Genomic DNA, 14,522 nt, shown 5'->3' with positions numbered 1-14,522 from the left:
GTTTTAGTGTGCAAACAGATGACCTAATTCCTCGCTCTTTCACCTCTTTTTGTCTGGAGGAGAAGCATTCTTCTATTTCCCTATATCCATTCTGAGTGAACGTTGGCACTCTGACACTCTCATGAGGAGCGGAATGAATTGCGGCCTGACAATTGTTTCCAGAGCTGCCTCATTATGACTTCAGCCTCTGCGACTGCCTGGGCACCCTCTTGAGAAAAGCCCAAAATGTTTCAAGTTCATCGAAGGAATTTGGGGGTCATGCTTTTGGACCTGCAGTGTCTGGTCAGACATTGCTGTGTAGACCAAGGAGAGTTGGGGTCTCCCTGAACCTGTTTCTGTTTTGTGTATGTGTGTGTTTTAATATAGACTACAGCAGTGGTCCCCAACCTTTTTATCACTGGGGACCGGTCAACGCTTGACAATTTTACTGAGGCCAGGGGGGGTAGTCTTTTGCCAAGGGACGTCGCTGCCACCTGAGCCCCTGCTCCACTTGCTTTCCCGCCGGCGCCCCTGACTTCCTGCCGCCCGCTGGGGGGCGGACTGCCAGCAGCAGCTGCACAGTGCCACTCCGAAGGGAAGCTCCAGCCATGGTGGCCGCTGGAGAGCACCAAAGGTGATCCGGCGGCAGAGTAGCAGGGCAGCCCCCGAGGCAGCAATCAGGGAGGAGGACGAGGAGGAGCTGCGGCCCGGTACCAACTGATCCACGGACCGGTCCCGGTCCCCGGACCAGGGGTTGGGGACCGCTGGACTAGAGGACATATTTCAGGTCCCAGGAGAATATGGAATCAATGCAAACTGGGCATTGAGCTGGGCCTAAGGTTAGTTTCTGCATGAGGAGATCAAGCACTGAACTGATAAAATCACAATCCTACACAATAGCAACCTGCTCAAACCCTTTAACTTTGATAAGCCTGAGGGAACTTCGTAAGCGTTCTGAGATATGATAGTAGTGTCAGGTTTCTCCTTGCCAAGAAAACGCAGTCTTTGGATGCAAAAGAAAGGTTTGTTCTAGAGCAAGCAAGTTAACACAACATAAAACATTGTCAGCACTGGGGTCTCAGTACAGTTGCACAGTATATCTTTACCCATTCCCCCAACCTGTGAGATCCAGTTAACTCGGGAAGCTTTTAAGGGGAGACAGTCAAGGCAGCTGGGAATTCAAGGACGAGAAAGGATGGGAATGAGGGAGGTGAGGAGGAAGGGAAGGAACAATACATTCTCTAGAGTTCATATACCCATTTAACCACAACAAACCAAATAACATAGGCATGCAGATGGAAAGGAACCAGCATTCCAATCAGTTGATAGACCGTGTCCAGACCCAGGAATCTCCAGGCGAGAACTGGAGATTCCACAGCTTTTACAGACCAATGCTTCAATGGATTCCAACATGATTTACAATACAAATAGTTCCCCCAAAGGAAGGCCAGGCAATTTACACATCAGTAGATAACACATCCAAGACCCATAGTGGTAACTGTACACAAGATAAGATGGGGTAGTGGAAGGATACACATTAGAACCACAACCATTTGACAGAATCAAACTGGCTCTGACAAGTAGGTTAGCACCACAATATGGCTGCCATGGGAGGTGGGACGAGTCACAAAATGGATGGTACGGGAGTGAGAATTACAAAAAGTTGTGAGGTTCCAAGCTTCTATGATGGAGGCATGCAGACCCAAGGTGGAAAGTGTTCTGGGGTTTTCTACAGCACTTCTTACTCAGTGAGATGGAGGATTGCTTTGATGGAGGAGCCATCAGGTAGTAGGAAACATATCAGTGAGTGCCATGATCTAACAACATGATAATAAAGATGAGGAGGAGGAGGAGGAGGAGGAGGAGTGCCATCATCACTGCAACAGAAGGTCAACTTCTCTTTCTTAAGATTAATTCTATTGAATGTCTTATAGTTATGACCCACCTAGAGCAAATATGAGGAGGGGTGGTATGAGGAGGGGCCCTGGCCATGAGGTAGAGACAGCTCTGGTTGCCCTGATGGGTGATCTCCAGAGACAGCTGGATTGAAACAGTTCAGTGCTGCTTGTGTTATAGTTCACACGGTAGACCACAAGCTGCTTGCCTCCTCCTCGACATGGGGATTCAAGGGACTGCCCTTCTGTGGCTGACCTCCTTTCTCCACAGTCGAGGACAGAGGGTTGCCATCAATCGCACAGCTGCCAACTCCCCTGTGGGGTTCCGTAGGCTCCTCCGCTAGTACCACATAAAAAAGTGTCAGGTCCTTCTGACGACATGCACCTCTGATCGGCCCTCACTGGGGAAGCATTCTCCCAACGGGTTGGGAGCTCTCCCCCACTGAGGGCCAATCATTAGCTCTTCCCTGCCCCCAGCCTCCTCCTCTCAGCACTTCCCGAGAGGACGAGAAACCAGCAGGAGGTAGGTGGCAGGGCACTGGACAGCTGTCCACGCCCCTCCACCCCAGCCCTGCACTCCCCATCCTCATGTCTGCCAGGGGCCTGGGGAAGGCTCTCATGGTTACCCACTGCACAGGCCACCCCATGCTTCCTGGCCTGCTGGCTACCTTCATAATATGGTTTCCCCTAAGTGCCCCTCCTTAATCTAAGATAGTAGGTTTTGTGCTATATTAAAGAACCCTGAGGTCCCTTGGAAGCTTATTAGCAACCTGTCTTATATCAAAGCATCTGGTGCGCAAAATCAAATAAAATTACTACACCGAAACAACTCTTTAAAACCAACACAACAAGTTATTTATTTACTTATTTATTTCATTTATACCTAGCCTTTCTCCCAAACGGGGAACCCAAAGTCTTGTTCTGTTCTCCTCCGTTTTACCGTCACGACAACCCTGCGAGGTTAAGAGCATGTGCCTAGCCGAAGGGAAGCTTCTACGGCAGGGGTAGTCAAACTGCGGCCCTCCAGATGTCCATGGACTGCAATTCCCAGAAGCCCCTGCCAGCAAATGCTGGCAGGGGCTTCTGGGAATTGTAGTTCATTGACATCTGGAGGTCCGCAGATTGACTACCCCTGTTCTACGGCGTAGTGGGAATGTGGTTCTCCATAAATGTGCACTCTTGGAGAGGTTCAGTTCGTTTTGCCGCTTTTGGATTTCACCCTCTCATTCCTAAGTCTACGTATGGGGGCTTAGAACATACCACAGAATTCTAGCCGTGTGATCGTGTTCAGTGAGATCCACAAATTCCTTCGCACGTGAGTCAGTGTAAAAAGACTTTGCCATTGAATAAATGTAATACTTTGGGTGTAAATTCTACATCCCAAAGGGATGGTTTCAGGAAAATCCTGCTTATCAAGTTACGATGTTAGTGCTAATGCGCAGTATAAAGGTAAAGGTATCCCCTGTGCAAGCACCGAGTAATGTCTGACCCTTGGGGTGACGCCCTCCAGCGTTTTCTTGGCAGACTCAATACGGGGTGGTTTGCCAGGGCCTTCCCCAGTCATGACCGTTTACCCCCCAGCAAGCTGGGTACTCATTTTACCGACCTCGGAAGGATGGAAGGCTGAGTCAACCTCGAGCCGGCTGCTGGGATCGAACTCCCAGCCTCATGGGCAAAGCTTTCAGACGGCTGCCTTACCACTCTGCGCCACAAGAGGCTCTTGATGTGCAGTATGCTTCATGGCAAACTGAGAAAAGCAGTGCTGGAACATTCTGTAAATGTTGGAAACAGCACCGTTTTGGCCTTTGTATTTTCTGTTTGCTGCAGGGTCAACCGGGCACCTTATCTTCCTGCATATAAATTGCAACCTTCATGGTTTCTGGGAGGTTCAAAACTTGACTACCTCCCCACCTCAGTCTTCACTAGTTTAGCACTTGAATTTAATTTAAGCAAGTATTTATTCCTCCCGCCTCCCCCTTTTCTCTCACTGCAGCTCATATTTCTGAAAAGGAAATGAATTTTTACGTAGCCCATATAATGTGTTTTTCCTAATCGTTTTGGTCTATCACGTGGCAATCGATGGAAAATTTTTGGCTGAGGGATGGCTATAGTTTACAGAGAGAGCGTGCATGTGCATATGAGTGTGCTAGAAGTTTTATAAGTATTAAATCGAAGCCAGAACTAGTGTTCCCATCAAGGAAGCTACCCTGAAGCACGTCCTACACAGAAAGCCTCCAAAGTAAACAATGGGTCAGATGATGCAGAATTCTGGATTTCTTTTTCAGTTTCCCCTTTCAGACAAGCTCCTTCAACGTTGCCGTGCTTTTAGCTGTTCAGATCCTTCTTATGGCAGTTGCTAAACATAGCATTGAAGCCTCTATGGGCCTTTGGCCTGAATCTCAATGTTTTTGCTTTAAAAAGTTTTCCTAAGAGCTGGGCTACATATTGCTGCACGTTCAGGGACTCGGATCCCGAGGCAATGGTATTAGCGTTATTAAGTTTGAGTGCTCCCCCTGCAAATCAAAAAATCCTACTCCCTGCAAGTAGAAAACAAAGCCTTCAGGGAGCAGCAAAGCAAGAATTCTGCATCTTGATGTGTTCATTTTTTTAATCTGTACAGAGGAAATCTCAGTATTGGTCACCCTGAGGGAAATTGGGGACTGGCCATCTTAGTAAAATAGCGTAAAGTCACCATCAGAAAACGAACAAAAATGTTTGGACGATGGCTGTCTGCAATGCTACAGGCAACAGCTTTTAATTGCACAGTGATTCCTGGGAGTGCTAATGGTACCCAGCTCTATTTGCTAATGAGTAGCTGGATACCCCCCCCCCCCCAAAAAAAAATCGTTGGCCTTCTGTCTGGCGACTGTGGACAGGGTGGCTCCGGCAGAGTTGCCTGAAACTTAACCCTGTGAAGACCAAAGTCCTTTGGCTGGGTAAGAAAGCATCAGACAAGGAAGTTCACTTCCCCTGTTTTGATGGAGTGCAATTAACAACTTCAGGTAGCATCAGGAATTTGCAGGTGACCTTTGATGTCTCCCTCTGGTCATGAATGTAGCTCACCAGCATTCTACCACATTTGCCTGGTGAAGCCAGTGGCGTCCTACCTGGCCCCAGAAGACCTAGCCAGTCATGTCCAGTCTGGATTACTGTAACTCGCTCCACGCGGGCCTGCCCTTGACCCTGACCCAGAAATTACAGCTGGTTAAAAGTGGCTGCTTCAGGCCCCAACAGCCACTTCTGACGCCCAACTCTAGTTTAAGTACTGGTATTAACCTTTAAGGCAGGGGTAGTCAAACTGCGGCCCTCCAGATGTCCATGGGCTACGATTCCCATGAGCTCATGGGAAATGTAGTCCATGGACATCTGGAGGGACGCAGTTTGACTACCCCTGCTTTAATGCCTTGCATCTCCTCTGACATGAACTTTTGATGGTTCTCTTTTCACACGGCTTCCCATCCACCCATGATGGCCATTCCACAGATTCTTGAGGCATTTCCTTCCCTGTCGCGCTTTCGTGAATTAAGACGCCAAAGGAAGCAGGAAGCACGAGGGACTTGGGTATGTTCAGCCTGGAGAAAAGGAGGTTGAGAGGGGACATGATAGCCCTCTTTAAGTATTTGAAAGGTTGTCACTTGGAGGAGGGCAGGATGCTGTTCCCATTGGCTGCAGAGGAAAGGACACACAGTGATGGGTTAAAACTACAAGTACAACGATATAGGCTAGATATGAGGAAAAAGTATTTCACAGTCAGAGTAGTTGAGCAGTGGAATAGGCTGCCTAAGGAGGTGGTGAGCTCCCCCTCACTGGCAGTCTTCAAGCAAAGGTTGGACACACTTTTCTTGGATGCTTTAGGATGCTCTGGGCTGATCCTGCGTTGAACAGGGGGTTGGACCAGATGGCCTGTGTGGCCCCTTCCAACTCTATGATTCTATGATTCTAAGCATGGAGTCTCCTTGAAAGATGAATGCAAACCCAGATCATAGAGTTTTGGAGGCGCACTCAGTAAAGTGCCTATGTGCTCAGAAGGAGGTGTACAAACTGTCCTTTACCCACTTACCCCGTACTACATATGGGGAGAATCTATTAGAAGGGGAAAATTCAAAATTGCTTCCAAACATCGGAGCTTACTTTCTGATTAGCCCGATATGCCAAAATGTGTTTTTCAGCCGTGTATCACTCTACTGTAATACGAGTCCAAGGAACCTCTAGGGAAAGGGTTTTAATAGCTTAAAATCTCTGAAGCATACATAGGAAGCTTGCAGCTCCAAAGCTTGGCTTAGGAAATTTGATTAAGAAACAGAGAATGCTTCTGGATCAAAACAGCACTTTTTGTGCAACCTGCAAGGGCTGAAAATAGCCTTCCGACATGCTTTTATGTTCCTTTCATGTCTATAAAATTAAGAGCCATTAGAACAATTGAGAAAAATCAAAAACGCCCACTTGTTTTTCTGTCTTCTGTTCCCCCCCCCCCCCCAGTGTGACGAAATGTGTTTGTGATGGAATTTTTAGGAAACAAAGAAATCTCCTAGTACAGGAGTGAAAATCCTCTGATGAAGCCAGTGCAAGAGTCTGTGGCAGCAATCTTTTGAGTTTTGGGGACGTGAATCATACCAAAGCTAGCTGGCTGGGGGAGCACCCTAGGTCTTGATATCCTCGCAGGTCTTGAAGTAGGGTCAACACAGACAGGTGGGAATACCTGGTGGCATTATTCCCACCGGCTTTGCGAAGAGTGGCCCAGTGTGGTGATCCTGACTTCCCTCTGTGTCATTGAAACGGGAAGTGCTTCAGAAGAACCAAGGTTGGTTCTGCAAGGAGCGTCCATTCAGAAATAGCTGTCTCCTCCTCCACCCCCCCTCCCCGTAGGAGGGTGCTTGATAGGATACCTGCCAGTATTCTCTGGTTGCCTCATTGTGGTGGCCATTTTGTGATGGCTCTTTTCACCCAATGCAGACATTTTGATGTGTCGCTCACTTGTCTTTCTCAGAATTCAGCAGTTGTCCACAAGAGCAGCATGGGTGAGGATGTCTAGGGGAAGAGTCCTCTGCTCACTGATCCCTTTCCTGATGCCAATCTTTAGAAGAGCCAGTTTGGTGTAGTGGTTAGGAGTGCGGACTTCTAATCTGGCATGCTGGGTTCGATTCTGCTCTCCCCCCACATGCAGCCAGCTGGGTGACCTTGGGCTCGCCACGGCTCTGATAAAGCTGTTCTGACCGGGCAGTGATATCAGGGCTCTCTCAGCCTCACCCACCCCACAGGGAGAGGAAAGGGAAGGTGACTGTAAGCCGCTTTGAGCCTCCTTCGGGTAGGGAAAAGCAGCATAGAAGAACCAACTCTTCTTCTTCTAGAAGAAGAGTTGGTTTTTATACCCGGCTTTTCACTGCCCAAAGGAGGCTCAAAGCGGCTTCGCCTTCCCTTCCTCTCCCCACAACAGACACCCTGTGAGGCTGAGAGAGCTCTGTAAGAACAGCTCTATCAGGACCGCAACTGGCCCGAGATCACCCATCTGGCTGCATGTGGTGGAGCGGGGAATCAAACCCAGTCTCACCAGATTAGAAGCTGCCACTCTTAACCATGACACCAAATTAGCTAGAGAATAAGTGGGGCTTTTGCCCAGCAAGGCTTCCGACTGGCAGTTCTGCCGATTTGGCTGCTGTCATTGGCTGGTGTTCAGATTTTAAAAAAATTGCTTTGAGAGTAACTATCACCACAGCACGAGCATCTTCACTGTGCAACTAAAGGTCAGCTGCAGTTAGCAGTTTGTGGCTGGCTGCACATCCTATGACAGCCATATTGTGGCTATCCCTACTATATTTGGATGAAGGAATAGAGGGGGTGCTTATTAAATTTGCAGAGTACACTAAGTTGGGAGGGGTAGCAAACACACCAAAGGTAAGACCTCACTTGGAGTACTTTGTTCAGTTTTGGGCACCACATTTGAAGAAAGATGTAGAGCAGAGGTAGTCAAACTGTGGCCCTCCCTCAATCTCCAGATGTCCATGGACCAAGCTCCCTCAATCTCCAGATGTCCATGGACCAATCTCCCTCAATCAGATGTCCATGGACATCTGGAGGGCCACAGTTTGACTACCCCTGATGTAGAGACACTGGACCCTGTCCAGAGGAGGTCTACAAAGATGGTGAGGGGTTTGGAAACCAAGTCGTATGAGGAAAGATTGAGGGAGCTTGGTCTGTTTAGCCTGGAGAGAAGACGACTAAGAGGTGATATGATAACCTTCTTCAGGTACTTGAAGGGCTGTCCTAGAGAAGACGGAGCAGAGTTGTTTTCTGTTGCCCCAGAGGGTTGGACCAGAATTAGTAGGCTGAAATTAATTCAAATGAATTTTCGGCTAAACATCCGGAAGAAGTTCCTGACTGTTATTGCAGTTCCTCAGTGGAACAGGCTTCCTCAGGAGGTAGTGATTTCTCTTTCTTTGGAAGTTTCTAAGCAGAGGCTGGATAGTAATCTGACAGAAATGCTGATTGTGAATTTAGGCAGGTTGTGAATGGGTGGGCAGGGAGGGATGTGCCAGTGTTGGTCTCTTGTGGCCCTTCCTTGCATACCCAGGGATTTGCTGATTGCCACTGTGAGGTGGTAGGTGATGTCCCTCCAGGCCAGGCTGGATTCTGGAGACTTTATTTTTAGGGGGCGATCACTTGGGCATGAAATTGGGGTCACTGTGTTCCAAGACGCTTCTGGAATCGGATGACTCTTTCCCGTCAAATCAGCTCCTGTCCCGACAGAATGGAGGGGAGTCTGCCCACCACAATGGCATTCTCCACATGCCTCCCTGCTGCGTTCATTCTCGGAAGAGGAAATAGCGCATGGCCTGGGTGCGTTGGTGGTTCCAACAGCTAAGCAACCTATCAGAACCGTCCTTCCTGCCACCTTGGGAGGGTTGTAAGGGTGCCTCTGGTGGGTGTCGTGTGCAAGCACAGTCCTAATGGATAGGTTCTGTTGGCTATTCTGAACCATGGTGGGTTAAATAGTATGCAGAATAGGTGGGATGTGCTACTGCCTCAACAGTCGTTCCGTTACAGACTGAAGGGTTTAGAGCAGGGGTAGTCAAACTGCGGCCCTCTAGATGTCCATGGAGCTCATGGGAATTGTAGTCCATGGACATCTGTAGGGCCGCAGTTTGACGACCCCTGCTTTAGAGTCAAGGAAAGGAAGGCAAAAATAGGAAACCCAGGAACATTGGCCTCCCTGCTTCCTGCCACTGGTTTCACAGTAACAGGTTGCAGGACAAAATCGGCATATCCTCTCGATGATCTAGATGTGGTCTCTAGTTGCTCTCCAGGAATCAATACTGGAAATGAATACGTTGTGGCAAACCAGATGTGGCGGGAGAAGATTTGACCTCATATCTCTGCTCATCTGTAAAGCTTACTGGGAGACTTTATGCAATAGATAGTGTTATAAGGTAAAGGTATCCCCTGTGCAAGCACCGGGTCATGTCTGACCCTTGGGGTGACGCCTTCTAGCGTTTTCATGGCAGACTCAATACGGGGTGGTTTGCCAGTGCCTTCCCCAGTCAATACCTGAGCTGATTACTCATTTTACCAATCTCGGAAGGATGGAAGGCTGAGTCAACCTTGAGATAGTGTTATGGGGGGGGGGGTATTATGAAGATCGGGGTGGTGGGGAACACCCAAGTACAGTGCAAACTGCGCCCCCTGGAGGAAAGGCAAGATATGAATCAAACTAATTCTTTTTACTAGGCATAACTGGGATTTTTTTTTAAAACGTTTTTAGGAATGACCATTCCAGAAGAAGATGCGGACGTGGGACAAGGCAGCAAATATTGTCTCGTGGCAATAGGAAGGCTTCAGGTAAAGGTGGTCTTTAAAAAAGAATGATGTCGACATATTTTTTATTAATAATCCGCCTTTCTCAAGGCTGGTTACATAGAATAAATCAGTCCTGTTGATTGATTCATTCATTTAATTTATATAGCGCGCTCCCTAGCAGCTCATGGCGGTGTACAACTGCAATGAGTACATTAACTTTGAATAAACATGGATAAAACCATGAAGAAGAAGAGCTGGCTCTTATAAAACCATAAAGCAATATAAAACCATAAAGCCAACCCCATCTCATGAAAAGAATTGAAAGCATTCACCCATCTCAGTGCATCAGTGTAAACCCAGGTGTAGCCTGGCTGCAGCATTGATCATGGGGAGGGTCTCCCGAGGGGGGCTCATGTGATGTTACTGATCAGTGGCCCCAACCAGAAGAAGAAGAACAACAACAAGAAGAGTTGGTTCTTATATGCTGCTTTTCTCTACCCAAGAGTCTCAAAATGGCTTACATTCACCTTCCCTTTCTTCTCCCCACAACAGACACCCTGTGAGGTGGGTGAGGCTGAGAGAGCCCTGATATTACTGAAGAAGAAGAAGAAGAGTTGGTTCTTATATGCCACTTTTCTCTACCCAAGAGTCTCAAAATGGCTTACATTTATAAGAGTTATAAGGACCAAGAATATGCATCTCTCTACTGAAGAAGAAGAAGAAGAGTTGGTTCTTATATGCTGCTTTTCTCTACCCAAAGGAGTCTCAAAATGGCTTACATTTGCCTTCTCTTTCCTCTCCCCACTGACCCCCTGTGAGGTGGGTGAGGCTGAGAGAGCCCTGATATTACTGAAGAAGAAGAGTTGGTTCTTATATGCCACTTTTCTCTACCCAAGAGTCTCAAAATGGCTTACATTCACCTTCCCTTTCTTCTTCCCACAACAGACACCCTGTGAGGTGGGTGAGGCTGAGAGAGCCCTGATATTACTGAAGAAGAAGAGTTGGTTCTTATATGCCACTTTTCTCTACCCAAGAGTCTCAAAATGGCTTACATTCACCTTCCCTTTCCCCACAACAGACACCCTGTGAGGTGGGTGAGGCTGAGAGAGCCCTGCTATCACTGCTCGGTCAGAACAGTTTTATCCATGCTGTGAGTAGCCCAAGGTCACCCAGCTGGCTCCCTGTGGGGGAGCGCAGAATCGAACCCGGCATGCCAGATTAGAAGTCCACTACACCAAAATGGCTCTGGAGTTTCTTTGCAAGCTAATGTGTGCTTCACATTTCCTTTGTCATGGCTCAAACCTCCGGAGTGGAGGAAAGGAGGCAAGTGATGGGCTTTACAAGACTCTACAGCTGCCCAAACAAACTTGCAAAACCAATACCGCTGTTTGCACATGAAGCAGTGGCGTATCTCCGACATCAGCCATGCTGTGAAAGACAGTGGAAACTGGAGCACGCAGTGGGAATGGGGCAGGTTTAAATGCAAAGAAGCATGGGAAGGATGCATATGTTATGACCCCTTCCAGTCTATGAAGTCAATCTCCCACCTGGAAGGCAGGGACCGTTTTGAGGCTCAGATTGGTGTCTTGGCGCATTGAGCAGTTGTGGTGGTGGTGGTGGGGAGTAAATGAAGCCTCGTACGTGCTCTCCAGCCTGAGAAGCCCATCTGGCCCTGTTGGGTGTGGAGGAGAGGTCGAAGAAAGATGAGCTTCTTGCTTGGAGACCGGACCCGAAAGCGCTGATTTCGCCAACCTCCTCGGCTCTCGGATCAGTGGTGCCATTGAACAATCCCTGCTCGATCTTCCCCAACAAAATGTGCTGGAATGCAATTCTTAAAAGACTAGTAGAAAGAAATAGATATTGTGAACGATGCTACACCAAAATGTTTATGTATACTTGAGAAAGCAGGACACTCGTGGTTGGGTTTTTAGACATATGAGATGTGCGTTGACTCACAGAAGCTCATACCCTGGGAAATGTTGGTCATGAAGATGCTGCTGGTCTTGAATTTTTGTTGCCCTACAAAATTTGCACCTGGCATTCCTTAAGAACCTGGCTATATAACATTGCCCAGTCTTTGAGATCTCTGCAGGAGCTTCTGCTTTAGGATGCTTAGGGCTGATCCTGCGTTGAGCAGGGGGTTGGACTAGATGGCCTGTATGGCCCCTTCCAACTCTATGATTCTATGATTCTATGATTCTATTCTTATGTAGCTGTCTTCACCTTTATTCAGGAGGGAGTTAATGGAAAGGGGGCTTTTGATGGAGAGAACGGGGTCATTCATTTTACATTGTAAAAGAGGAGCGTGAGAAAGAATAAAACCAACTTTCTGGCAGCAGCTATTGCTAGAACAAGGTTATTTTAATCTGTCCAGCCAGGTGGATCTCTGATAGCCAATCAACTTGGTCATGAATTAGCCAAGCCTCATTTCTGTGCCTCATCTGCAATCCTGGGGTAAATACTAGTGGCCTGCCTTTCAGGTTTGTTGTAAGGACAATACTCTCTGTGATATTTTTATAACGGTGGCAGTATTCTTCCCAGGTTACCAGCTCCCCAGTCTGCATGGACATGAATGGGATGTCCGTCCCCACAGAATTTTTGTCCCGACACAACTCGGATGGAATCATCACGTTTGTTGATCCAAGATGCATCAGTGTTATTGGTTACCAGCCCCAGGTCTGTTTTTTTTCTTCAGCTGACATCCCTGGAAGTTCTGTCTCCTGCCTTCCTTCCCTACCATATTGTCTTCAGGCTTAGAGTTCTCAAAATGTCGGCCCGGCAGGCCTGCCTTAAGGAAGTGAGTTGATTCCTAGGGAGGGATAGAACATTTGCCAGAATTTGTGTAGAAATTAAGAAGTGGGCAAATCACTACTCTCTCACACAAAGCTTAACTCATGGGATAGTTGTGAGAAGAAGAGAGGGGGCAACTTGGAGAAAGGGCAGGATAAAACGTGGGTAACTCTTGTACTTTGGATGGTGCATGTTTAGGCCCCATCCAAATGTTATGTCTATAGATGTTATATTTACCATAAATGTTTACCATGTCCGGTAAACAGGGAAGCAGGGAAAGTTGCTTGCCATTGAGTCAGATCCTTGGTTTGTTGAGGTCAGGATTATCTACTGATGGACAGTGGCTCTCTAGAGCAGGGGTAGTCAACCTGTGGTCCTCCATGTTCATGAACTACAATTCCCATGGCTCATGGGAATTGTAGTTCATGAACATCTGGAGGACCACGGGTTGACTACCCGTGCTCTAGAGCAGCCTTTCAACTTTTTCACTGTTTAGAAACCCCTGAAACGTTCTTCAGGCTTCCAGAAACCACAGAAGTGGCCCAATAGTGCAGAATATGGTTAGGAACCAGGGCCCACCTGCATCCTGTCCCCTTCCCACCCCCTCCAGGCCCACCATTGACCATGGGGGGGGTGCAGTTTGGCATGACCATTTATGGTGATATCACCAGATAAACGTTTAACAAATTTAAAAAATATATAAACACTTAATGCGCTCCCGCCCATTCAGGAAACCCTTCCAAAGACCATCAAGAAACCCCAGGGTTTCACAAACCTCTGGTTGAGAAAGCCTGCTCTGAAGTCTCAAGTTACATCTCTTACTACCCTCTTGTTTAACTGGAGATTAACTAGTTGAACCTGGAACTTCACACAAAGCAATTGCCTTGTAGCAGAACCTTTCCATAAGGATAGAATGGTTTCATTCCATGCCTGCATAATAAAGTTCGACTTGGACACAGCACCTAACTTAAAGCCTGCGGAATGAATCTGGGGGAAATCTTTAGTGACTCCCTTTGTTCCTCGTAAATAGGCAGTTATTTAAAGATCCCCAGGTTTTCGACAGAAGATTTGAACTGTTTGTGCTTTCCCTCCAGTCCAGAATAATAAATTGCAAATCAGTAGAATTGGAGTGTCAGAAGGGGGGGGGGAATTCTCCCTTCTTAACAAACCACAGCGTGCCCTTACATCAAACCAGGGTTTCAGACGCTTGTCCAAACCAGACCTCCGTGCCTTAGAGAATTGTGAAAGTCTTGTCATTTTTGATTACTTTTACAAAGGCAATTTTCTCCATTGTTGATTAGGACCTCTTGGGGAAGGACATTTTAGAATTCTGCCATCCAGAAGATCAAAGCCATCTGAGAGAGAGCTTCCAGCAGGTAACATCCTTCTTATTTGCCCAGCTTCTGTCTCTGTGTCATTTTGACAGGGAAGCTATCAGGGTATCCTATTCATATGCAATGTATCGATGTTTACGCAAAACATTACACATCATATTTCTTTAGAATACAAGCAAAGAAGCCCTGTCTTCAGTTTCTGGCTCTCGGAAGCCAGCAAACGGCTTCAGCCAGCCTGTCTGACTCTACCATCAATTTGCAGTAGATGGTAGATTATCTACTTTTGTACACTTGAAGTTTATTATGAATACAAAATGTCTGCATCACCTTTGCTGTGAAAGGGTTACAGGTCAGGGTCTCTGCAGAAAAGAGAGTCTGTCCAATCCCTTAGATCGGGCTTGTTAAATATATGGCCTGTGGGCTGGAACTTTAATTTGACTTGATTTATGTTAGATCTAGCCTAATAAATGAGTTTAACACCTTTGCTTTAGATCAGCTTTTCAAAGGAATCCTCTATAGTTGCTAGTTTACAAAAAGAAAATACAGTTAACCTGCCTGATACTTGTCTTTTGCCTGCATCTCACTAAAAGAGAGGTTGTTTCAGTTTACAGAAACTTCCTATTTTCTTGGAGATAGCTCTTCCGTGTAAAATGAGATGCTAAGTGGCTGCAGTGAATTGCAAGAAAAAACTGAAGGGAAGGCTTAAGTAAAAGCCTTACAGGGGAACTCTCAG

At 47.2% G+C, this 14,522-nt stretch overlaps 1 protein-coding gene across 5 annotated transcripts in view; it reads left to right on the top strand.

The window, feature by feature from the left end:
- ARNT2 (aryl hydrocarbon receptor nuclear translocator 2) overlaps window positions 1–14,522 on the top strand; it is a 138,601-nt gene that overhangs the window by 83,044 nt on the left and 41,035 nt on the right. For all 5 annotated transcript variants that reach the window (XM_077318052.1, XM_077318051.1, XM_077318049.1 and 2 more), the window contains 3 exons: window positions 9,631–9,707; window positions 12,207–12,341; window positions 13,757–13,831. In XM_077318052.1, the coding sequence (XP_077174167.1) occupies window positions 9,631–9,707; window positions 12,207–12,341; window positions 13,757–13,831 (287 nt within the window). The remainder of the gene's footprint in view (window positions 1–9,630; window positions 9,708–12,206; window positions 12,342–13,756; window positions 13,832–14,522) is intronic.

The sequence above is a fragment of the Paroedura picta genome, chromosome 18 (assembly GCF_049243985.1).
Source record: "Paroedura picta isolate Pp20150507F chromosome 18, Ppicta_v3.0, whole genome shotgun sequence".
Lineage (NCBI taxonomy): Eukaryota > Metazoa > Chordata > Lepidosauria > Squamata > Gekkonidae > Paroedura > Paroedura picta.
The sequence above is the reverse complement of the archived record's forward strand: the minus strand, read 5'-3'. Positions and strand labels throughout refer to the sequence as shown.